Source organism: Cuculus canorus, chromosome 18 (assembly GCF_017976375.1).
Source record: "Cuculus canorus isolate bCucCan1 chromosome 18, bCucCan1.pri, whole genome shotgun sequence".
NCBI classification, from domain to species: Eukaryota; Metazoa; Chordata; class Aves; order Cuculiformes; family Cuculidae; genus Cuculus; species Cuculus canorus.
The window spans coordinates 543,947-568,275 of record NC_071418.1 but is presented as its reverse complement, the minus strand read 5'-3'; the positions used below and the strand labels follow the sequence as shown (position 1 = coordinate 568,275).

The 24,329-nt window shown below is 61.4% G+C and overlaps 1 protein-coding gene across 8 annotated transcripts in view; it reads right to left on the bottom strand.

The window, feature by feature from the left end:
* Positions 1 to 2,245: 2,245 nt before the first annotated feature.
* The window catches only part of CASKIN2 (CASK interacting protein 2), a 32,332-nt gene continuing 10,248 nt past the window's right edge, over positions 2,246 to 24,329 (bottom strand). For 2 of the 8 annotated variants that reach the window (XM_054082922.1, XM_054082927.1), the window contains 19 exons: positions 12,765 to 12,816; positions 10,818 to 10,915; positions 10,566 to 10,711; positions 10,348 to 10,443; positions 9,443 to 9,573; positions 8,824 to 8,932; positions 8,573 to 8,681; positions 8,195 to 8,289; positions 7,997 to 8,114; positions 7,594 to 7,758; positions 7,052 to 7,170; positions 6,531 to 6,612; positions 6,329 to 6,423; positions 6,034 to 6,144; positions 5,845 to 5,946; positions 5,491 to 5,629; positions 3,024 to 5,162; positions 2,588 to 2,897; positions 2,246 to 2,382 (listed from right to left, as the gene is read on the bottom strand). In XM_054082922.1, the coding sequence (XP_053938897.1) occupies positions 2,286 to 2,382; positions 2,588 to 2,897; positions 3,024 to 5,162; positions 5,491 to 5,629; positions 5,845 to 5,946; positions 6,034 to 6,144; positions 6,329 to 6,423; positions 6,531 to 6,612; positions 7,052 to 7,170; positions 7,594 to 7,758; positions 7,997 to 8,114; positions 8,195 to 8,289; positions 8,573 to 8,681; positions 8,824 to 8,932; positions 9,443 to 9,573; positions 10,348 to 10,443; positions 10,566 to 10,711; positions 10,818 to 10,915; positions 12,765 to 12,816 (4,313 nt within the window). In that variant the 3' untranslated portion in view covers positions 2,246 to 2,285. Of the gene's footprint in view, positions 2,383 to 2,587; positions 5,163 to 5,490; positions 5,630 to 5,844; positions 5,947 to 6,033; positions 6,145 to 6,328; positions 6,424 to 6,530; positions 6,613 to 7,051; positions 7,171 to 7,593; positions 7,759 to 7,996; positions 8,115 to 8,194; positions 8,290 to 8,572; positions 8,682 to 8,823; positions 8,933 to 9,442; positions 9,574 to 10,347; positions 10,444 to 10,565; positions 10,712 to 10,817; positions 10,916 to 12,764; positions 12,817 to 12,914; positions 13,099 to 24,329 lie in introns of those variants that run through there. The other 6 variants (XM_054082921.1, XM_054082919.1, XM_054082925.1 and 3 more) reach the window with 5 other exon arrangements.

The window sequence follows — 24,329 nt, the reverse complement described above, 5'->3', positions numbered from 1 at the left end:
GCTGAGGAAACACGGATTGCATGCACTCCAGGGGCAGGGTAAAGCTGATCCTTGATGGACTTCAAATGGCTGGAGAGAAGCTTGTGAGAGTTGACATGAAGGAGACAACCAGGTAAAACTATCAAAAGGGTAAAATAACGCCCCACCATTTAATAGAATTTAGTCTTAGTGGCTGTTAGTGGAAAACAAAACACATGATTAACACAACCGGAGCAGATGGTTTAGGATCTGTTGTCAGTCTGGTGATTCCACGGGCTATTTTTTCCCCTTGTCTCGCACGGAGCGGGCGCAGCTGGGGTCAGTCAGTCCCGGACGCAGTGTACATAACTTACACCCCGTACAGTAGCTTCAAAATAGAGATCTAGAGCTTAAAAAATAGGCATTCTGCAAAAAACCCCAATGTTCAGTTCCCTTATCAACAGCTTCGTGCTGCCCTCGGGTGGCTCAGACGGCAACAGCTCCACCCCAGCGTCCTCAGCCCTGACCCCAGAGCATGGGACTGCGGTTCTGGTTAGCAAATATATAGAATAAATCACATTTAAAATATGTACATTGGCCTTTAAAAAAACACATTTACAGTTTACCATTTGAAAAGGTTTCTGCACCTGCTGGAGCTGCAACCATGGCACCTGCCCTCGCACCGAAACGCAGAGCGAGCCAGGACAGGAGTTGTCTTGCCTACCTCACACTGACCTTAGGTCCCAGCCAACAATTGATTTCTGTTTTTCCCAGGGCGTTTGTCTTTGCTTTCCAGGCTGGGGGCCAGGCAGGCACCTCCTGACCCACTGCGGCTCGCGCCCCTCCGGACGCTGCTGCCCCGGCTGAGCGAGGGCTGCCCGCAGTCCAGGGCAGCTGCAGCCTCCCACGAGGGCTGGGGAGGAGCCACTTCAACCCCTGTCCCCCTTTCCAGTTTGGTTTTGCATTGCTGATTTTGTAAAAGAGGGGAGAGATGGGATTTTTTTTCCCTTTGTTTGGAATTTCTGCAGCAAATGGCACTTCAGAACAATCTTCGGTTCCCTTCTGGTGCTCCGATGCTTTCATTTGCTTGGCATGCCGAGCGCACGCCAAGTTTGGGACTCTTGGACATATTTAGCCATGCACTACTGAGCAGATCCCACTCGAGAAATCTGTCTTCAAGCGATGCAGCCGTGGGGAGTGAGTGCTGCTGCTCCCCAGCCGCTGCCCCGGGGCTGTGAGTGCATCCGGCGCGGGCGCACAGTAGCTGCCACTGTGCCGAATCCACCCAGGCACACGGGGTCACCTCTCCCGCGGGGTTTAGTGCGGCAGGGAAGCCTCGGAGTCCCCAGCGCTACTGCCGTTTAACAGCACTCGCAGCAGGATTTGTGCCAGCAAGGAGGAGGAGTGGGAAAGGGGGGCATTTTCTCCCCTCAAAATGGAGAAGGGAGAAAAAAAGAAAGAACAGCCAGTGCTGAGCACTCTGCTCCTGCACTCTGGGAGCACCAGGGTGACGGTTCGTGGTTGCACAGCAGCACAGTCCCGCCAGGCTGGCCCAAACGCAGTTGTGCATGGCCCTCGGCACTGCCATCACCATCCCCATTGCTCGGGGGAAGGAGCAGAGAGGATCCGTGTCCGGCAGGACTATGGCAGAGCAGCCGCTGCCTCGCAGGCTGTGCCAGCCCCGTCTCAAGGGGGTCTGAGTCCCTCCGGAGGGATTTCAGTCCGCTTGCATTACACGCTGCCCGACGCTGACGCATTTGGAAAAGCAACAAATAAAGCGGGAAGGTTCCTTCCCACCCCAGGAGCTGCCAAATCGCAACAAGCCCCATCTTCTTCTCGGTGCTGTCAGGTCTGGCCGGGCTGGGATTGGCTCTGTCAATAGCGCGCTCGGCAGCGCTGCCCGGGGAGGTCTGGGCCGTGACACATTGTTGGCAGAGGATAAATAACGAGAGGCAGGGCTCGGCAACGCAGCGGGGAAAGAGAAAGGTCCCTTGTGGAGGTTCCTTGGCTCTGTGCAAGGGAGCGAGGGCTTCTCGGTGGCCTCTGGGACCGCATGTGCGGCCCCTCTGGGCTCTCTGCCTGCTCCAATCCGGTGGGAAATGCCTGACCCTCTCAGAAAGCCGCCCGCGGCCGCACTGGCACACATGGTACCGAGCCAGGGCTGGGGCAGGAGGGGCAGCTGCGCTCCCAGCCATGGCGCAAAGCACGGGGAGGGAGGCAGAGATGGACCGGGAGGTACCGCTGGGTGCTGGATCCACTCTCCTCCCATCCTGAGGGGCACTGGGGAGCAGCCGGAGGCGGGAGGGGAAGGAGGGAGCAAGAGAGCCTCAGTCCAGCATCGCGTCCAGCTGGTCAGCCAGGTCATCGAACATGTTGCTGATGTCTTCCAGGATGTTCTTGGCAGAGTGCACTGCCCCAGGGTGGCTGGGGAAGAAAGGAGGAACAGTCAGAACCCCACCTGAGGGCTGAGGTGCTGGACCAGACACTCCCAGAAGCAGCTGGACTTGTGTGTGTGCCCCCAGAGTGGCACTGGGAACCCAGCCGTGCTGGAGCCCTCAGCCCTCCCTCTGCCCACTCTAGGGGCCTCCCAGCTCCCCCTCGAGTGTCCCCCTCGCCTCCACTGCCTCACCTCTCCAGCTCCTCCACTGTCATCTTCTTGGCCACCTGCAGTGTGGCAGCCAACGTGGAGCTGCTCTGCTCCAGCCGCTGCTGGGCTAGCCCGGCTCCCGGCACAGCCACCGAAGCCTTGGCCGACACCTTGCTGCCTGCCTCCAGCGCCAGCGAGCCAGGACCAGCCAGGGGTCCGACCACATCCGGCACCGCCTGGGTGGCCCAGGGAGCCACAGTGTGGCGGGACGGCTGCAGGACCTGCTGGTAGATGGTCTTGGGCCCGGAGAAGACAAGCTTGGTGGATGCCACAGAGGTGTGCTTGGGGACATCTGCAAAGGAAGAGGACTTGTGGCACGTGATGGGACACATCCTCCTCGCCTCCCATACCAGCCCAGCAGGCAGGAGGGAGCCTCGGGCACCACCACCACCCTGGAGACCCCCACAAGCCCACATACCTGGAGCAGGCGTCCTCACCACGGTGGTGCCGAGCAGCTCCGCAGGGCCAGGGGATTTGGTGGGGTTCGGTGCCTTCCTGATCCCCTTTTCCAGCGACAAGATGCTTTTCTCTATCTCAGCAATCCTGAACTCCATGGTGTCATCGTCAAAGGCGTCAGTGGCCAGTGCGGGCCGTGATGCCGGCACAGCGGGGCCCGCGATGCTCACCGCCTGCGCCTGGGCGTACTGGGGCGCAGGGCCGGCCCCCGCCTCGCCGAATGCCTTCAGCACCGCCTGCAGCGGCTCCCGCTCCTTGAAGCGCGGACGGCGTTTCACCGTGTCCGACTCGGTGAGGTTGAACTCCAGCAAAGGCGGCTCCTTGGCGGCAGTGGGCACTGCCAGCTCTTTCCCAGCGGAGCAGGGGGGCTCGGCCGGCTGGGAACCGGGCTCTGCCTCCAGCACAGCCGCGTCAGCCTTGGGGTGCCCGGCAGGCTTCGGCCGCTGTTTGATGGTCAAGTTGCCTTCTTCTGCAAAGGGGATGCACTCGCTGGAGCTGTTCTGGGAGGATGAAGAGGAAACCCCTGGCTTGGCCTCCTCCTCCGTGTCCGAGCAGGCGTCCTCCTGCCTGTGCTGTGCAGCCTCTGTCATGGGAGCGCTAGGCTCGCTGACTGTCCGTCTCCGGGGCTTGCTGCTCTCAAAGGGGTCCCTGCTGGCCTCTGAAATTGTGGCACTGTCATTGTCACCACCATCGTAGGATTCATTGTCCCCATCTGCCCTGGGGACACAGTCCTGAGCCACGGACAGTGGTTTTGGGGCCAGGAGGGGCTTGGCTGGACTTGTCCCCGGTGTCCCCTCCAGTGCAGCTGCCAGGCTTCTCACTGTCCTGCTGTGTCCAGTGTCACCGGGGCTGGCACCCGCATCGGCCACGTCCTGGGGCGCAGCAGGTGGCCGCTCAGGATCAGGAGGTTGCTCGCTGTCTGCCTCCACGGCGAGGGCGCTGGAGACGGAGCTGAGGCGCTTGGGAGGTGGTGGCGGAGGGCCCTTGCGCTTGGCCCGGATGGCGAAGGACTGGCTGCGCGTCACCTTGGCGTCTGCCTGCAGGCAGCCCCGTGGTGTCTGGCTGCGGCCCGGCCGCCGCGTCAGTGTGGCGTAGGAGCCCAGCGTGCTGGTGGGCACCCCCTCCTCCTCCTCGTGCTCCCCGTCCGACAGCGCGTAGCGGTTCAGGCTGTGCGAACGCTTCTTGTGCTTGATGCCCTCGCCCCCACTGTGCGGCTCCCCAGGCTGCCAGGTGCTCGGTGCTGCCGTGGGTGCCGCGGCGGGCGGCTCTGCGGGGCCGCACTGGCTGTGCAGGTAGGAGAAGGCTTTTTGGGCCGATGCCTGCAGGCTGCTCTTCTGTCCGGGGGAGATGGAGCTGTACGGGTGCGCCAGGGCCTTGGGCTGCTCCGCTCCTCGGAGGGAAGGGGCTGTTGGGGATTTCAAGGAGACGTGGGGGTACATGAAGACGTACGGGGCTGTCACCTTGCCGGGGGTCTCGGGGGTAGTGCAGGGGGTGCCCGCCGGTGACCCGGCCCCTTTCTGAGCCACGGGCCGGGCGTGCTGCTCTGTGCCTTCAGGCAGGTTCCTCTCCTTGAGAGGGCTCCCGCCGCCATTGGCGTAGCCGTTCAGCCCCTCGGGAGAGGGAGCCTTCCCGTAGGGCTCGGGGCTGGGCCATCCCGGCAGGCCGGCTGGGCTCTCCTTGCTGCGGGGCGGTGCGCAGGACTGCCCGCTGCTGCTGCTGCTCTCCCCGCTGCCCAGGCTCTCCTGCGAGGGGCTGGAGAGGTGCCGGGACAGCACGTTGTCCTGTGAGTGCCCTGAGCCCCGGGACCGCACCCCGATGCTCTCCTGGCTCCGTGACATCCCCTGGCTGCTCTTGATGCCCAACGTCTCGTGGCAGCTGTTGGACATGGCTGTCTGGAGCTCGTAGCTGAGCTCGCTGTCCTGGAAGGTTGTCATTTTGGGAGTGAGCGGGGTCTGGCACTCCCCGTTCTCCAGTGACTCGATGGTGACAATATCCAGGGCACCAGGGACTTTGCGACTTGTCACACTTGCTTCTGCTTGGTTTAGGCTTTTGCGCAGATCTCTGAGCTTCTTAACGGCCAACATGATCTTCTTCTGGTGGCCTGTGGGAAGGGTGCAACAGGAAAGGGGCGTTAGGTTGGCTCTGGCCCTCAAGGCCTTTGTTTCCTGGCCAAGAGGAGTCATAGTCATGTCAACAGCCAGGACAAAGGCCTCTGGGTTATCCAAACCCTCTAATAGGAGGAGACAAACTACAGTCAACGTCCCCTGGCTTCAGCCTGCCAGGGGCATCCTGAAGGACAGCCGTGAATGGCCTTTTCCGGGTGCTCAGGACATGCCTGCACCTCCCAGTCTGAGGGAGAACGGGGTGTGGGGACCTGGGTGGGAAACTTGTCTGTGCCAGGCCACCCCAGCACCGCGGCAGGGACTCACCCAGCTTGTTGATGCCGATCTCTTGCAGATCCTCCCATGTTAGATCTGTTACGATGGTGATGGAGTCGTAGCCGTTGTTCACCAGCTTTTTGTGGTACTGGGGCAACCCAATGGCGCTGAGCCAGTCCATCAGGTCAGCCTGCGAAGAGCACAAAGACACCGCCGTGAGCATCGACACATGGGCAGCGCCCTCATCCTCCCCTCCCTGCATTGCTGGGGTCTCTGGCTGCATGAACACAGGCCTGTGTGGCACGTCCCTGCAGCCTCCATCCCACCCTGAACTGGAGGGAGGCAGCTCTGAGAAAAGACGGGGATAGAAGGTGCCAGACTGAAGCCCCGGTGCCAGGCACTCACCGGGATGTAGTTGGGCAGCCATTCGGCGATGCTGAGCTGCCCGATCTCCGTGGAGATCTTCTTCCTGTGGCCTGGCTTGGTCACACCGATGGCCGTCAGGTCCTACCACAAGCAGAGCGGGGCTGTGGTTAGCGGTGGCACAGGGCACGCGGGACCACCTGGTAGGGGCAGGGGGAGGGACTGCCTCACCTCTGGGGTCATGCGGCTGATGGTGGGGACATCGTAGCCAGCGTTGAGGAAGTTGGCGGTGTAGGACTCCAGCTGGAACTCGCTCAACCAGTTGTAAATGGCTTCTGCGTCCTGGGGAGAGGGTGGGGCAAAGGGCAGCCCATGACGGCAGCTGCAGGGGCTGGAAGGACCTGGCTGCTCCAGGCAAATCGACAGGACCTCCTCAGGCAGGACCCACCCCCAGCATCCTCAAGACCCACTCCCCAGTGCCCCCAGAGTGTAGCCCTCCCACCGGGTTCCCAGTCGGCCCAGTTACCTTCCCCTCGAGGAGCTGTTCAGGCCGCAAGAACTGGTGGGAGAAGACCTTGTCTCCGAGGGGGCAGCTGCCTGGGATCTGGTGGCCCGGTGGCCCTGGCAGAGGAGAGAGGAGAGCCGTCACGGGGGCACAGGGGCAGCGAGCAGCCCCCGGCTGCGACTCCGCTGTCCCCGACGCCCTGCGGTATCGGGGCCTCCCTCACCTGCCGTGGGGGTCAGCTGCCCGTTGCGCGGCTCCGAGCCCAGAAGGTGCTGCTGGAGATCGTCGCCGGGGGAGGGCAACGGCTGTGGGAGAGGAGGAGTGAGCAGAGGACAGACCTCCCCCCAACCCCCGTGTGGGCATGAGGGTCTGCCACACCCCCCTAGGAGCGGCACGGGGGTCCCCACACTGGAACACCGGGCACAGCTTCACCTAGGGAGGGGGCAGGATTTGGCCCAGGACCCTTCTATCCTCTCAGGTGACAGGGGACGTGGTGGAGATGCTGTGTGGTACCAACCACAGCCTCCAGCTCCACTAGAAGGGGGCAGCTGTCCCACAAGGGACAATCTGGGATCCCAGGAGTGTCTCCTCACCGAGCCCCAGCAGCGAGTATGTGCCTGGAGGAGGGGATGCTCAGCTCCTGCAGCCCCTCCTTTGCGAGGGTGACTGAGGTGGTGCTGGGGCTGCATCTGTGCCGGAACAAGGCCTGGGAACAGCACGGAGGGACTGTAGGCCAGCACCTACCCTGGCATTCTCGATGAGGATGCTGGTCTGCCCGTTGGTGCCCTCGGTGCTCTGGCCGCTGCCGGCGCTGCGGATGCTGCCGATGCTGCCCTCGCTGCCCACGCTGTTCCTGTCTCCTGCTGCACAGGGCAGGCGGGGAGCCCGTCAGCCATGCCCGGTCAGGGCTGACACAGGGCACAGGGCTCCCCGGCAGGGACCATGTGCCAACACAGCAATGCCAGTAAACACCAGTGTCCCGCTCAATCCTGCTGTCCCAGGCGATGCATCGGTACCTCCCGCCGCCCAGCGTGCACGGCACAGACAGGGGGACCTAAGCTGGCGAGGGATGCACAAAGGGGACGCCAGGACTCTTGGGGCAAAAACTCGGGGAGGGCAGGAGCTGCTCTACAGGCTCCCCTAAACTCCCTTTCCCGCACCTGCTCCCTCTTGCCCGGCTGTTTCCCAACAGGAGGTGGAAGGAGCCTCCCGCGTGCCCCTCTGCGGGGGCAAAGGGGGCCAGGGGAGGGTCCCCCACCCTCTCCCTCCCCAGCTGCACCCCTGACCTGCGCTGTCAGGGCCTGGGGCCGTCCGGGTTAGGGTGAGGTGGCCACAGCCCGCGGGGCCGCTTGGGGCTGTTGGGTGAGGACACTCGTCGGGGAGGAGCTGCTGCCCACCGTGGGGGGGACCCTGGCGCTGCTGCGCGGGTGCCATGCGAGGGACAACCGTGCCTGCATTCAAAGACAAAACATGCATGGTCAGAGCTCGTGCGGGAAGCAGGGCCGGGGGGAATCTGAGCCTCAATCCCCAAAAAAACACCCCAGCGACGGTGCAGCCCCTGCACCCACTCAGTCCTCCTCGTCGCCGCTTGCTGCCTGCGCTGCAGGACCTGTCCTACCCGAGGGGCCGGGAAGGCTGGGCCGGTGTCACACAGGGACTGGCCCCGGCGTGCCCGCGACGGCCACTGACCTGTTCGCTTGCTGATGACCTCAGCGATGGACGGGGGGAAGTACCCGACCCGATCGGTGCCTTTCTGAGCATCGTGGATGTGCCCCTTCCATCGCCCGTCTGGATGTTGCTCCAGGACCTGGCGCAGGGATAAAGGGACAGGGTTGGTACCTGGGGCCACGGCGGGGCAGGGGCACGGGGCGCAGGGAGCAGCCTCACCGTGATGACATCTCCTGCCCGGATGTTGAGAGCAGTTGGGTCATGGAGGTTCCAAAAATCCTTCAAAGCTCGGACCTTCAGGATTCCTGATGCCTCTGAAGGCAAGGGATAGAGGGAAGAAAGAAGGTGCCAGAGCACAAGGGAAAAGAGAGTAGTTTGGGAAAGGTGGAGGGAGAAAGCAAGAGCGAGGAGAGGAGAGAACAGAACATTAATACTGCGGGAAGGACACAGTCCTGGACACCGCCCGCCCAGAGGACAGGGGCACGTCTAATGGGACTGAGATGCTGATGCTCACAGCCAGGTTGTTCAGGAGGAGCACTGGGAGCCCCAGGCAGATCCTGCCAGGCAGCTCCCAGCCATGCTACAGCCCCAGCTCACCTCTCAGCAGCTGCTTGATGTCCTTGCTGGCGTGAGAGGTGGTGAACTGGTTCACGATGTCCAGCGCTGTCTGGTTGTAGGTGTTCCTGATGTTCACATCAACACCACCCTGCTCCAGAGGGGATGTGGTCAGGCCCAGAGCCCACAGCTGCTGCTAGACCCACAGGGATGGAGGGGCCGAGGGAATGGGGGTGATGGCCAAGCCCCAGGATCTTGTCCCCACTGTGCAGCCTCGGGCCCACCACGCTCACCTCCAGCAGCAACCGCACCACCTCTGTTTTGCCATAAAGCGCAGCCTCGTGCAGGGCCGTGCCCGTCTTCGTCTGCTTGTTGATCTCGATGCCAGCCTTCAGCAGCTGCCTGGAAGGACAGAGGGCAAGGCATGAAGGGGAGAACACGAAGGGTGGTGGAGTGAGGTGGGTGCTGCTCTCTTCTCCCAGGTAGCAAGGGATAGGATGGCCTCAAGTTGTGCTGGGGGGAAGGGGGAGGTTGGAGATTAGAAACATTTCTTCCCCAAAAGAGTGGTGAAGCCCTGAAAGAGGCTGCCCAGGGCAGTGGAGATGTCCCCATCCCTGAAGGGGGTCAAAACCCACGCGGCCGTGGCACTTTGGGACATGGTTTGATTGGCATAGTGGGGTTGGACTGGACAGCTTTAGAGGTCTTTTCCAACCTTAACAATTCCATGATTCTATGACGCAAGGGCCAGGCAATGGGCTGCTTTACAATGGGAACGGGACAACCCCTTGCACCGCCAAGGCTCTGAGGACACAGCGGAGCCTGCAGCCTAAAGGCAGGTTTGGGAAGAAGTGGGACTGAGGTCATGATGGGTGTTTGGGGCTAGGGCAGCACCCCAGGCTAGCAGGGGGTTACCTGATGATCTCCTTGTGCCCGTTCTTGGCTGCCAGGTGCAGTGGGGTGGTGTAGTTGGGGTCAGTGGCATCCTTGGACTGTCCCTCCAGAAGGGCGACGCAGAGGTGGCTGTTGAGTAGAAGCTGGGCCACCTACACGGGGCGCACGGGTGAGCACGGGGTGCAGGATTCCCCTGCATCCTCCCAGTCAGGGGTCAGCCCGCTGCTCCCCTCCGCCTGTTGCCCCAGGGCTGGGCTGGAGTGGGGCTGTGCTGTCTCGAGGGGCCATGAAAGGTCACAGCGGCCAGAAATAGTCTTCCCATAATCGGGTTTTTCAGACCAAGCCCTAAAAAGCTTCAGTCTCTCCAAGCCCCGAGTGACTCTCAGCATCTCAGGGCAGCCCGGAGGAGTTATTTTTACTGCCCTGTTTATAGCTGCAGACATTATAGATACTCCAAAGATGGCAATGTCCCCTGGCCCCCTCCCCGGTGGGGCACGAGACGGTCTGGCTGGCTGTGCTCCAGCACAGCCCCGCGGCACTGGCCAGGCCAGGGTCTCGTGGGTGCAGGGCAGCCCCGTCCCCAGGCGCTCGGGGCTCGCAGGGATCAGCCAGCTCAGCCCATCTGTGCTTAAACCAGAGCAAAGCTGGGGAGGGCAGGGGGAGCCTGCGGGCAACTGGGAGCGAGGGCTCCTGGCTTCTCTCCTAGCCCGACGTAGCTGCTGCGAGCAGCCTGTGGCTAGCAGGTTCAGGATCCGGCCCTGCCCGTCCGCGGGACGAGGCAAATACTGCCTGCCAGGCCCCAGACCTCGGGGCAGAGCAGAGGTGGTCGTGGCCGCTCTGCTGGCATTTTGCTCCTGGAGGAGCCAGCTGGCTTCCAAGCCACCCCGGAGAATGGCCAGCACAGGGCACAGCCCCACAGTGCTCACCTTCAGCCGCCCGAACTCGCAGGCCAGGTCCAGGGGGGTTTTCTTCGCCTTGTTGATGAGGCAGGGGTTGGACTGGTGCTGCAGCAGCATCTCCGACTGCGAGGGAGCAACGGGGTACAGGGTCTGAGCACCATCCCTCGCCCCTGCCACGGTTTGTCCCCACTCACACACCCCCAGAGACCCAGGGTGGGTGCACGGGAGTCCAGGCTCTCACTTACCACCTCGTAGTGGCCGTACTGTGCCGAGAGGTGCAGCGGGATCTGCCCGTCCAGGGAGGCCATGTTGACAGAGGCAGCTGCGCGCAGCAGCACCCGCACCGGCTCCACACGCCCCTGCCAGGCTGCGTAGTGCAGGGGCCGCATCCCTGCGGGGGAACGGGGCTCAGCAGGGCTGGATGCAGCCCCAGCCTCCTTCGGAGGGCTGAGCCAGCTGCCGGAGGCACAGGACTGTGCTGGGGAGCCATCCCTTACCGTTGCTGTCCTTGATGTCGACGGTGGCCTGCGCCTCCAGCAGCAGCGAGATGAGTTCCAGGCTGCCGCCCAGCGCTGCATGGTGCAGTGCTGAGAACCTGCGGCACAAGGAGGAGTTCAGCCAGCCTGATCCCTGCCGTGCTGTCCCCAGATCCCCGAGGGCCAGGACAGACACTGGCTGTTCACAACCATGTCCCTCCCAACTCCCTGCTCCCAGTGCCTCAGTTTCCCCATGGCAAAGAAGAGAGAAATCCCTTCGTGCTGTCTGTGCCCAGGGCTCAGGGAGGGATGATGGGATGCGCACTCCAATGAGAAGGGTCCCTGGGCCCCTTGCCCTGCGCAGGGGCAAGCAGGCGGGATGAAGAGCAGTGTATCACTCCTCGCTGCGGTGCAGCCAGGCAGCCCGAAGCCATGCTGCTCACCGCACCCAGCAAAGGCACTGGCCCAGCAGCCACTGCTGGCCCCTCTGCCAGCCTCCCCCACCCCACACCAGCAGGGATGCCGGGAGCCCACGGCACAGGGTGCGAGGCTGCCAGTAATGAAAGGGCCCAGTGTCTTGGCCTGTGAAAGGGGCCTGTCTGCCCAGCGCTCCCCCCCGTGCTGTCACGTGAGGAGCCACAGCCGAGCAAGGAGCCCCCTTGCCGCCAGGGATTAGCCTGTGTGCTGCTCCAAGGGATGCACGGTGCTCCAGACAGCACCAGCCCGGGGCTCCTAATGGGCTCGTGGTGTCCCAGCACCATGCCAGGGATAAAACCCATCTGGCACAGCTCTCCTGACCCACAGTCCACAGGCACCCCAAATCCCTGCGGGTCTCTGAGCATCACTGCTCCCTCCTTCAGTGCAGCCCTCACCTACCTGAGCCCACGGCAAAACCTCTGCCTCAAAGCGAGACAACAGGGGCCATAATATCCCCTTCGGGGCAACCCTGCAGGGTCCTCGTGGGGCCAGCTCTGCCTCGGACGTGGCTGCACAAACCCTGTGCCGCACGTCTCACCTCCCTGCTGTCCCCTGCCTGTATCCCAGTGACACCCAACGTGCCTCCTGTGCTGCTAATACCCTGCACGTGGCCTCGGATTGGGAACGGACCCCTTCACCCTCATGACCATCAGCAGCCCTCCTGGAGCTGCCCGAGCACAAGCCCTGGGCCTTATCAGAATCAGATCATTGCTTCTATTATTACTTTTTTTTTTTTTTTCTATTAAGCTCCATCTGCACAGTATTATTCTAAGACAGAGCCATCCTGCATTTTCCACCCCCCATCGGCCTGTTAGGACTCATCATGGACACCTCCTCCCGCCACGAGCTCGAGAAGAAAACATGTGGAAATTAGGTACAACAACAGCACATAAAGCAACGCTAATAGCTCACAGGTCAGAGTTAATTCAATAAGAATAATGTGCTTATTTATTTTATGGGCTTTTGTGGTTTCTTTAACTCCCCGTATCCAGCTTATTAAGTGCTTGGAGTTTGGAAGTGATGAGCTACACAAACACGCTGTGGTCACTCAGCAACCTCATCTTTTCTTTCTCCAACTCCCCCAAACGAAGGGATTTTGCTCTTGGGATATTAAAAACAGCACAAGCGTGTGCAGGCGCCAGGGCTTGCCAGGTGCTCCTCTGTGCTTCAACCAGCACTCGGGATGTCGGGCACCAGCCAGACACGCTGCCACCCCTTTCCACCCCGGCCCCACGGAGGAAGACGCAGATGAGCTTTACAAAGGATTCTGCAGGATGGATTGAGCACAGCCCTCTACTCTGATCCAGGCAGGCGCTGGGTCCGCCTCCACAGGGCTCGCCCTGGTTTCAGGATGCTGTTGTGCTCTCTGGTGCTCAGCAGGTACCCTCAAAGCTTTATGGTACCCAGAGCAGCAGAATCAACTGGGTACAGGGGAGAGCAAGCCCACCCGCGCCAGCAGCAGCACCCACACCCTGCCCGGGACACACTCACCCATCCGCATCCTGGTAGTTCACGTTGAGGCGCTTGGCAGATCCCAGGAGCTCTGCAGAGAGAGGAGGCAAGGTCAGGGCAGGAGGCAGAGCCTGCAGCCCCCCACGGCCCCTGGACCACGCACAAAGCCTGTCCCGCAGCCATACCGACCTCCCAGCATGGAGAACAGCGCCTGGCCCATCCCGGCAGCCTCTCCTCTCCTCTCACTCCACGTTCACCTCCTCAAACCCTCAAGTGGCCGACCCAGCTCGAGCTCAGACCCCTTCCTTCATCCCTTCTGCCCCATTTCTGTGCGCGGCCGGGATGGGTCGGACCCCACAGCTCCCATCATTCTGGCTCGGGAGACGGCACTTCCTTCCCCTTTATAGGCAGCAGCACCCCAAAACTGCTGAGTGGGGCCATTTTGCTCCCACCTCCTCCCCGTGCCTGCTGCCGCGCCAAGGCCTGGCCCACAGACCACATGGTTGGCATTTTTACGGCCAGGGCAGAGGCTGAAGGCCATGAATGTGAGGATTGTGCCGCTTGGGATATCCCCATCCCCTGTCCCATCCCCTCCCTCATCTTCGGGGACCGCTGAGCGGTGGAGGATGCTCACCCCACCCTCGGCACCGCCTCACGGGCACCCCGAGCTCCCCACTCCTTCCTGCAATTAATTTGGATGAATTCCTTCCTCCCACACAGAGGGGACGTTTTATTCTCCACAGAGGGGTTGAGAGCGGATTAACATCTCTGGAATTCACCCGTAAAGTCAAAAGGGAAAGAAAAGGGAAGGAATGCGGGGGGCACGAAATGCTGCCGCTCCTCCCCTGCCTTTGCAGGCAGCCCTGTCGCCACAGGAGGAGCGAAGGCTCTCAAAGGTTTCCGTGCCGTTTCCTATGGAAAAATCAAAGTCTCAGTGCCAGCTCCAAGCCCGAGGTGACGCAGCCACTCAAAGCCCACAGAACCGCGGTGGGGTCCTGGGCCAGGAGCCCACCCCTGGTGCCGGGCAGATCATCAGGGCTGCAGCCCCCTCTCCTTCTCCTCCTCCTCCATTCCCTTCTCCTCTCCCAAGGTCGCTGCCCACCTTGCATGGCAGAGCCCGTACAAAGCCACGCTCTGCTGTGGCCCCTCTGCCCAAAGCAGAGCCGAGGAGGGGCCGGCTCTTCCTCATGCAAATGCATAATTAAAGGAAACCAAGGACCGGTGTGTTCGTTACTGCAATTTACAGTGTTTTGTAAACAGGTTAATTAACACAAAATGGGCTTGGAGTGGCTGCTGGTGAAGGACTCGTGACTCCTGCTGCAGCTGAGGGGATCAGGATGGGATCACCCTAATTACCTCTTCCAGCAGCAGCAGCAAGTGGCTCCGACAGCCCAAAGCCTTTCCCAAGCAACCACTTCCCAAAGCCACCACCTGGCAAAGCTCCCACTTTTCCTTCCGAGCCTCATATTGCCCAAGAGCTCAGGATCCAGGGTCTCCACCCAGGACAAGCCACTTCTCTCGGTCCCACTGGCCAGGGGAAAAATAACATTCCCCTTGTAAACTGCCCACTCCTGATCCCACCAGGGAGTGACTGGAACCACCGACCCCCTGCTGCCACTTCCATGGAGCCAGGACTGCATGTACGGCAGAGGCAGGAACGGTGTCGGCGGTGGGGGCAAAGGCCTCGTCCTGCCCCTCCAAAAGTCCTGGGATGGGTCCTGCAAGCAGGGCATGGAAACGGCTGGGAAGCACCTGCTGCTGGGGGAATTCCAAAGGATGCTATCCAGATAAAATTGAAACCAAACAAAGGGTTGCACCGAGCGCACGCAGTGCCCGCGAAGCCATCGCCTCCAGCTCCCCGAGCAACCCCCGGCTCTGCCCTGCAACTGGCGTTTATAAGCGGGCGTTGTACAGGATGCTCTGTGCAGTGCCAGTGCGGGTTTGCTTCCATCAGCTGCAGGTGGAAACTGCCATGGAAGTTTTCTGCTGAAAAAGGGTTAGGAGGAGGAGGGGGAGGAGGAAGGGTCGTTACCCACAGCAGTCGGGGTAGAGCCTGCACCGAGCAAGGCGGGCAGCAGAGCGGAGCAGCGTGGGCGATGCTGGGACAAGAAGGGCTGGATGGAGACACACACTGAGCACAAGCACCAGGAGAGGCAGAAGCACCCCGCAGCCCCCAGGCTGATCCTGGAGAACCCACCCCAAAACCCCACCCTACAAGGGGCTGAGCTGGCTGGTGGGGTCCAGTGAGCACGGCTGGGATGTCGGAGGTGTCCTAGGATGCGGGGGTGTCCCTACCCACTCCCCCTCCCCAGGGGCAGCTGTCAGCACCCACATAGCTAAAAGCCTCTCTTTGCCCCTCTCCCTGAGCAACATTCCTCAAATTAGTTCCCCGATCCAGCAGCCCAGCAAGGTCAGGCCACGGAGCAGGACCACGCGGACACAGCGTGGGTGGCTGGGAAAGCAGCAGGTCGAATTGCAAAAATCCCTGAATTTTATCTGGATTGCATCCAGGGGAATATTTCCAAGAGAAACCATGGCTTGGTGCACCCCAAGGGTTAATGCCGGCCATGGGCTCCCCCTGCTCACCCCGCTCCTCAACAGGACCCCTCCGAGGGTCCCACCAGCCCCGAGCCCAGCTCTGCCCTCTCTTCAGCTCCTTCACCGCTCCAGCCGGGGCAGGATGGGGCTCGGCAGCGCAGGGCTGAGCGAGGCCTCCAGGGAGCCAGTGAGCTTCTGTGCGTCTGGCTGCCAAGCGGCAGGCGGGGAGCACCTCAGCAGTGCTCAGCAAATCGCTAACAAATGTAGGGCTTGCGTGCTGCTGGACACCAGCTGTGGCAGAGGCAGCGCAGCCACTCGCTTGCCCCACGGAGCCCAGACCCTCACCCACGCCTCGGGGAGAATGTGCTGGCCCTTGGCCTTCTGGACCCTCGCTGCTGGTGGGGAGCAGGGCAGTGGAGCTTCGCACGTCACACTTCTGACTGCGCATGCTGTGCCCCGTGCCTCAGTTTCCCCACAGGGCTGGGCTGAGGCCCCAAAGCGGGGATGGCAGGCTGGACCAAGCTCCCCATGGGGTGCAGGGGGTCCTTGGGGAGCAGCTATGGCAAGTGTCTCACCTGCACCGCTGGCAGCTGGCCCGCCACAAACCTGGTTTTACACCCCCAAGGCATTCACCCAGCACAGGCTGTGCTGGCTGCATGGAGCCAGGCGTGCCCTCACCCAGCCTGGCTGGCAGCCCCCTGCCAGCATAGTGGCAAACCACCTCACCCCGAGAGCTCGATCCCACAGGGACAGCCTGACACGATCCTTCCGGAGCGCTGAACCGCCTGCTGGGAAGCAGTGACACATGCTCACCTGGGTTGGGCTGGGGAAGGAAATGCCCAAATAGCCCGTGTGCCCTGCGAGGTGCCTCAGGGGACTCCTGCCCTGACTCACACGGACAGCGAGGCTTTAGAAGGCACTGCTTTTGCTGTGACCCCCAGTTTTGTCCACCCAGCCTTTGTCTCTATAAATGGAAACCCACCTCCTTGCAGAGACACTGAAAAATACACCTTTGTGCTTTTCCCGTGACACAGATCCTCATCCCTTCCTTTTACACTGGGAAATCCCATCCTCACACTGCTGGCTGGAGGCACCCCTGCCAGCCATGAGCATTCCTGCACCATGACCTTCCCTGCTCCGCAAACATCTCTCCTTGTCCAGCCACAAGCGTCCTGGCAGCACGAGCATCCCACAGGCAGGAATGCTCGCTCTGAGTGCTGCAGGAACATCAACCATCCTGTTGCCCCAGGTAGTGGGAGAAGGACTGTGTGCTCCTGATGAACCAAATACAGGCACATACCCTCTCTCGGGAAAATGAAATCCACCTGGGGCCAGTCACCACTAAGCCAATAAACCAGCTGGAGGAGCTCCTCAGCTGTGCTCCTGTAGAGCACCAGCAGTCTCTGGTGGTGATGGAAGCAGAGGTAGCAGCCTCACCCGCCCTGCCCTGTCTGACCTCAACTTGCACCAACGGCCCAGGGTGGCCTCGGCACACAGCAAGCTTGTGCTCAGGGCTGAGGAGACACTTGATATCTCGCCCAAAATCGAGACACAGAAATCTGCAGGAATCACCCTTTCTTGTCGCCCTCCTGCCCACAGGCAGGTCCGCTGCGGTCACCCACGCTCAGCTCCTCCCGGCAAGCCGGCTGCTTCAGCTGCAGTTTCCCAAATGGGTAGAGAAGAGATTCGCCCCCTTTGGCAGGGAAGGAGCTCGGCCGCAGGGGATGTTAAGAAACTCAACCAAAGTTGCCCAGCAAGCTTGGGACAGAGGCTGGGCGAGAGCCAAGGGCTCCTGACCCCGGCCACCTGCCTCAGCCTCCAGCCTGCGCCCCAGACACCGAGCCCAGCACCGTGACCACTCCTCAGGCAGGCAGGGGCCCCTCGATTTCCCCTGTGATTGCAGTGACCAAATTTGTCTGCCTGGGATACCCATCTGAGCCCCCATCCTGCATGCAAACATCACAGGTGCCCAAATGTCATAGGTGATTTCCCACCAGGGTCTGAGGCTTCGCAGTATCCCTGCGAATGGGCTCCCCACAAGCGCTGACAAACAGGTCCTGCGCCAAGCCAGGCACCGTGGGGTGGCTCTGACTGGGGCAAAGCTGCTGGGTTAACTGGCAGGGATGGAGAGACTGCAATGATGAAAGCAGGCAATGGCGAAGTTTGGGAGTCAGAGAGGCCCAAAGCCCCTGCCTTCCCCCCTGGGCTGGGCTGGGGACCGCGACAGGTAAAGAGAGGGGGGCTACGGACATAGCAGCAGGACATGGATCAACTGGGAGCCTATTTCCTTCCTTGGGCAAGGCTGGGATTCTTCATCCCAGGGAAAACCTAACAGGAGGCTGGCAGCAGGAGGCAGTGAGGATGGCATCTCTGCCCAGCACAGACATCGTCACTCACCCTGAGCCCAGCTGCCCCAGGACCCCTGGCCAGACCCCATCTTCCCCCTCCTGCTTCCCCGACAAGCAAAGCAGGAAAAAACAGGCAGCTTATTCAAAGCAAAGGCTCTCAGAACAATGCAAGGAAAAGCAGAGTCGGAAACCTTGTCCCCATCCGTGCAGCTGGGAAGAAGGTGCAGCTCTCAGCCCCAAGGTTTGACGGCAGCAGGGGGATGGAGGGGGCAAACCCCAAGGGAGCATCCCAGGAGCCCTCTGGGGCTGGATTCACCCCTTGCAAAAGCCAAACACATGCTCTCACTCCAACTTTCTGGCCTCCAGAAGGACCTTGGCTGTGTGGTGGGACAAAGGGTGCTCACTCCCCTTTCCTGCAATAACCTGGGGGTTCGCACCGGCTGCCTGCCCCGGCGAGAAGGAGAGGTAGGTAACACCCCTTCCCCATGGAGCTGAAATTGCATCCCCAGCCAGGATGGAAACAGCTGGGAAAGGCTTCGGGTGGGGGAAGCCGTGTGGCTCCTTCAGAGATACAAGGGCTCCTTTCCCAGCTGGCCAGGGAAACGCGTTACCGGGAGGTGAAGTCACTGTCCCTGCTGGGACCTGGCTATTCCGCTCTCCAGGATATGAACTCAGAGGAGCTGTATTTGCCCAGGGAAGAGGTGGAGCCTTTTCCACTTCCCCCATCCTTCCGAAAGGACAGAACGCCTCCTGAGCGGGAAGAGATGGGGCGATAGCAGTGGGGGCTGGCAGCCAAGCATGAGCTCCCCCTGTGCCTGCAGTGCATCACCAGGCACGCTGCGGGGCCAGGAGCCACCCACGGGCTGCAAGACGCAGGGACCAGCAGGGCACCTAGTCCAGCGTTAACAGCGCACCTTGGCTCCTGTTGAACTGGTGCCAATCGGCTCCCCTGGGAGCCACGGAAGAGGCTGTGGGGCTCTGGTGCCCCGCAGGTACCCAGGCAGAGGGGCTGCTCCTACAGACACCCCCAGTGTTCTCCTTAACGTGGTACCGGGCAAATAGCGCTTTAATATAATCTGTAGAGGATGCTTACCAGATTGACGAGGGCAGAAATAACACAAAAGCGACTTAGAGAGATTAGGAGAACAAACCTAGGCAGATTCAACCTGAAAAAATTGCAGACTGCAGCATCTGGAGAAAAATAATCTGACCGGCAGACAGTCAATGGGAGGAAGAAAGAGAGGAAGCAGGATGTGGGGGGACGGTGAGAGCAGTGTGAATGTGGGTGTGGAGAGAGCCAACGGCGAGGAAAACCACCTTGGCAGCCCTGCATGGGGGATGCTGTTCCCGGGTACCACCTTCCACCGAGTGCTCAGGGCTGTGAACACAATACAGGCTCACAGGGGATGCAAGAGGCTCAGGGGGCCACGAGAGGCGATGGCAGGAGCTGGCGGTTGAAGGGCTTGCCTTGCAAGGGAAGAGTAGGGCAGGTCAGTAAGTCTGGATTTGCTGAGCAACAGTTAATTAGGGAGGACGGGCAGGGACGCAGCAACCCACCTACACCTCGAGGGTTTTGACGCCGGAGAGGAGCACGTAGCTATTTATTTTATGGTTCTAACAATGAGCCCCAGATAAAAACTAGAGCAGCCAAAAGCGGCCAGCAAAACCCCGTGAGCTCAAGGGAGTGAAACAAGGATGCAGGCCGCTGCTGTAGCCTGGATGGCTGTAGCAAGTCACGCAACTCCCAGGACAGTGGCGCAAGGCTGAGGCCATGGGACCACGCAGCAGCACCATCCCCATCGCTGCCAGCCTGGCACCCACACGTGGCAGGCGGCACTCGGGAGCCGCTCCAGCCGGTGGAGCCAGTACTCACAGCACACCGGGATGTGGTGGCTGGAAATCCTGCGCTTCCTCCCTGTTTGGCCCTGGGGAAGCTGCTGTGTGCCCAGAACAGGCGCGGACGGGGCGGTTGTCCCCACCCTGGCTGCTCTAATCTCGGCAAGGCACACACAGGATGGGAGGAGAGGCACCGGGAGGTGAAGCTGCTCGCTGGAGGTCACCCAGAAGGTTGATGGGTCAAGTGCCGTCACTCCTTCCCAAGGCAGCCGGGAACTGAACTTTCCCCACAGCCTCTCCCGGCACCATCCCATGGGCAAACAGCCATCGGGTCTGAGGACCAACCTCAAACGCTGCTGGCAGCTCATGCTGTTAAAAATACCTTGCAGAGGATGCCCTTCCTCAACTCCGACCCCATGAGCTGCTGCTGCTGCCATTCCCGCTCAGGGACATGCCAGCAGGGTTCAAGGGGACGGACACAGCCCAATCCATGCAGGGATGGGGGAAGACGCTGCCTGGAGACTGGATTTTCCTTCTGGTGAACCCAGGATTCCCACTCCTGGGGGGCTGCTGCATTGACCCTCTGTTGCCAACCCCAAATGAGAGGATCTTTGCTTCCTACAGCCACCTTCCAGCAAACAACACGTGGACTCTCCACCCCAGTCACAGCCTGAATCCAAGCAGCTTGAGTAAACTGTTTCCTTCCCTCCTGGCCAGAGTTGAAACGTGTCCTCGAGCTCCCACCAGTCCCAAGGGATGCTGGATGGGCAACTGCTTCCACAGATGCCATGGCACCGCCGCCACTCGTGGCATCTGCATCAGGGAAGAGCAAGAAGACCTCACCCAGCAGTGGCTGCTTGGCGCTCCCAGGCCACGAAGTATGGGGGGAGCCCTCTAAATCTCCTCTGGTGATGGCAAGGGCACGGAGGGCACCCACCTCTCCTTGCTGCTCCCAACCCTACTGAAGCCAGTGGGAACTGCTCAGGCACTCCGCGCTGCCACAAGTGGGAAGGGAAGAGGAAAGAACAAACCCACCACTGCTCCCTGCTCTCCAGGGAGGGTGGCATGGCTTTGCTGGTGCCCGGCACCAAAGCTCTTTGCCAGCCGGGTCAGACTCCCCTGCCGCCCACCCGAGTTCCCAGCTGGCCAGGCAATGCCACAGAGTGGGAGAAGTCATTGCCAAAATCCTGCTGAGCATCTGGCCGGTGGCTCTTCTCTTGTGCCTTGCCTGGAGCTGGATGTTCTCACCCAGCTGTGGCAGCCAAGGGAATACTGCCCACAGCAGGACCCTCCCTGCAGGGGACAGGAGAGGGACACAACAGCTCTGTCACCAGGATGCTTTGCACCACCCTGCGTGTCCCCAGGTGGAAGCAGCATCCAGACAAACACATTTAGCAGCTGGTGATTCTGTGTGTCCCAGGAAAGGCACCTCCCTGTCCCATGGTGGAAGCAGGAACCCGCACTGGGACATTGTGCCCATCCTGCTGTTCCCATGGGGGCCTCAGCGCCTGCCAAGCTATTCCAGACACTGCGTTCCTGCTCCCCTCCCCTCATCCCAGCTGCTGTGGGGCCGGCAGGGAGGACAGTGGGTTCCTCCAGCACAGGTGCTGGGGCCGGCCAGCAGCTGCTTGGGGACCAGCAGGGGTCCAGGGCGACACAGAGCAGCCCTGTCCCTCGAGGGGGACAAGGGCTGATTTAGCGCAAGGTCAGAGACATCTGAACAGCGATGGCCGGGAAGGCTGGATCCGCGGACCCCCCAGCCCACGGGCTGAGCTCCAGTCGGCAGCTTCCCATGCGTGGATGGGGTAGAGGAGCAGCACATCAGCACCTGCAAAACCCCAAAGAGCAGACCCACCCTAGTGCCAGAGGTAAACTGAGGCAGGGGGAGCATTCCCAGCCCATCATCAAACCAAGGTTGTGCCTGGTTCCCGTCAGGGCTCCCACCACCAGGTCAGCCCCCTCCATCCCATGTCTCGGTGCTCCCCACATCCCAACTCGACAGAACGGTGGTGGGATGCAAGCCAAGGCCTGCCCGCTCCCTGGACCCCTGCCGGCAACCCGATCTGTTTACGGCTTTCCAGCACGGCGGGTGCATGTCAGGAACAGCCCCGGCAAGCCCGAGTTGGCGGTGGAGGCAGAACGTGGGAGCAGAGTGCAGAAACCCCGGCCTGCCGCCTCGTGCTGTCCTGGCACAGACACAAGGCGATGCCCCAGCACGGGGAGATCGAGCAGAGCAGGGGCTGGGAGCCGGACAGACTCCGGGACAGAGCTCCACGAGGCGAGAGGCACCACCAGAGCAGGTGGGAGAGCCCGGGCCGGCCCTGCCGCCACTGAACCCCTGTGCCAGGCACCCGCCACCGTGCTCGCCCACTCGCTCCGCAAGCAGACAGGGCGCCTCGCCCATCCGGCCGTGCCTGCGGCCGGCGTTACAAAACCCTGGGAGCTGCCACCCATCCTGGCTGCCCTCCGGAGTTGGCCGATCTGGGCTCAGGCTCCCAGGCAGGACAGCCGTGCCAGGGCCGCCCGCTGCCTGCGCAGCCTTGGCCAGGGCGCAGTGGGGAGCGGCGCTGGCATGGTTTGGCGGAAGCGCAGCCGGACGTGTTGCACCAGGCCTGGGATGCTGCGGGAGCCGCATACCCGCCGCGCACGCAGGTTCTCCCTGCTCCCTTATCTCGCCATCGAAGCCGTGCTCGGCTGCACCTCCAGCCTTTCTCTTTCTCGATGGGGTTGCAAATGTCTCGGGGTGCCAGCGCACCCACCCTGGGCGCAGGCTGCCGCAGCCCCGGGCACCCTGTGTGAGCAAGGGTGGGCAAGGGCACCTGGCCCTTCCCTGTGAGGGTAAAGATCTTCCTGGCAGCACCGTTTCCAAGCAATGTGGGCATCTCCAGACAGGTCTGTGACTCACTGGGACACCTTAGCGAGGCTCGGACGATGTTGGAGCCCCGGGTTCAAGCAGGTCCCTCGCACTCCATTCAAGGCATGACGTTTTGAGGAAGCCAGGATGGGGTTTGGGGGGAGCCGCAGTGCTCGGAGCTCCTCCCCACCTCCTTCACTTGCTCCAGCAGCCAGAAAAAGTTGGTTTGTTGTTATTTAGTTCCTGCCCCTTTCATACTCCTTTGCCGGAGTCTTTGCCAGCGGCAGCCCCGGGTCTGGCGGGGGGCCAGGCCAGCCGAGGCGCTTTCAAAAACAAAGCAGGGCGCGTGCATGCACACATACACGCATGGCACCCAACCCCTCTTTTAACTCTTGACTGGGTGATGCCGCATGGAAGATAGTTTCCAGCCAGCTGGGACCAGCTAGAAACCATCTTCCGCAGGGGATGCTGTTGAAAGCCACTGAGATCCATTAATTCACTCTTCCCTTCCCAGGGAAACTTTCTTGTGGCACCAGGATCTCAGTGGATAGAAGGCAGGAGGGATGCTGGTGATGCTGTTGTGTTTCACAGGAATCTGCTTGTCCTAAACAACCCCTTCCTAGGTTGCAGCTGAAAGATTTGGACCCAGCAGCCCTGCGGGCATGAGAAGGAGGAGAAGGAAAAGCACAACAAGGGTTTTGACCCAGAAGCAACTTCTCTCCTGGGTGGCAGAAAGCTTGGGAGCGCCGACGGCACACACACAGTATCCCCAAACTACCGGGGCCAACTGCCTTTTTGCACAGGTTACCTGGAAAGTCTTAATCTACCAACTCTCTCCCACCTGCAGCCAGCTCTGTGTGCCCAGCACATCCCTAGTCTCAGGCCAAGGATGGGATTCTTGTGCCAGTGGTGTCCTTGCTGTGTCCCTTCCTCCTCAACCCCAGTGCAGCCCTAGGGAGCATTGTCCCCATTACAGTCCCCGTTATGGCACCTGTGTGCCGCCAGCAGCCAGGCACACACAATCCTGTGGCTCGGGGCTGCCCTCCCTGTCTGCCTTAGAGCTGTCGGCATCCAAATTGTCCGATGTTTCTGGGTCAGGCAGACAAAATGGCTTCTCCAGCCCTCAGGAACAGGGAGCTGAGCCCCCTGGTCTTACCTGAGCCACTGGGAAGTGCCCAAAGGTTGGAAATGCTCCTCTGGCCCCAGATCTCAGCCTGTGACACTAGGGATGACCACCAGCCCAGCTCCATCCATACCCCTGCGGGACCTCTGCATCCCCAGAGCGATGGGCAGGTCCCCAGGGTGCGCCGGTGCTGCCTCAAGGATGAGGAGAGGAACAGAGCCGGGAGGGGAGCAGAGAGGGACCTGTGAGCACAGGGAGATGGGGCGCAGAGGGGCGCGGGGCTGAGTGCCCTGAAGAGGCCGTGCCCGCTGGACCAGGCGCTGCCTGGCGCTGCCTCTTCCATCTCCCTGCACGACGCTGTTTGCTCGTGCCTTATCTCCCGCGCTTGGCGCGGTGACGCTGTCCCGGCTTTGGGCACACCGGCAGCAGCCGGGCCCCTTTCCAAACACAACACCTGGCTTTGAAAAGCAACTGCCTGTTCACTCGTTGTGCCGCTGCTGCCCACACAGGGCTCTTCCTTCCTGGGAAGAGGCGTGAAAAAAAGGGGCTGAACCTCACCATAAGCGAGGATAACTGGGATGCACTGGGAAAACCCACCGAGCAACCAGTAGGCTTTGAGTGGGGTGACTGGGAGCTGTGGGAGGAGGAGGGAAGGCTGGACCCCCATGCCAAGCAGCTGCAGCCCTACCACCCTCCATCCCCGTGGAGGAGCCTCTGAAGCCCCTTTTCTCCCCTTCCCACCCCTCACACGCTGGCTGAAAGCGGGTTTGGGCAGGCAGAGGGGTCCCTGTGCTGGGCCGCTGCCAGCCGGGCTCCCCTGGGCACGGCGCCTCGCCACGCTCCGGGCTCGGTGGAAGAGGGAGTTCTGCCCGTTTCAGCAGAGTTCCTCGGCGTCTCTCCGCAGG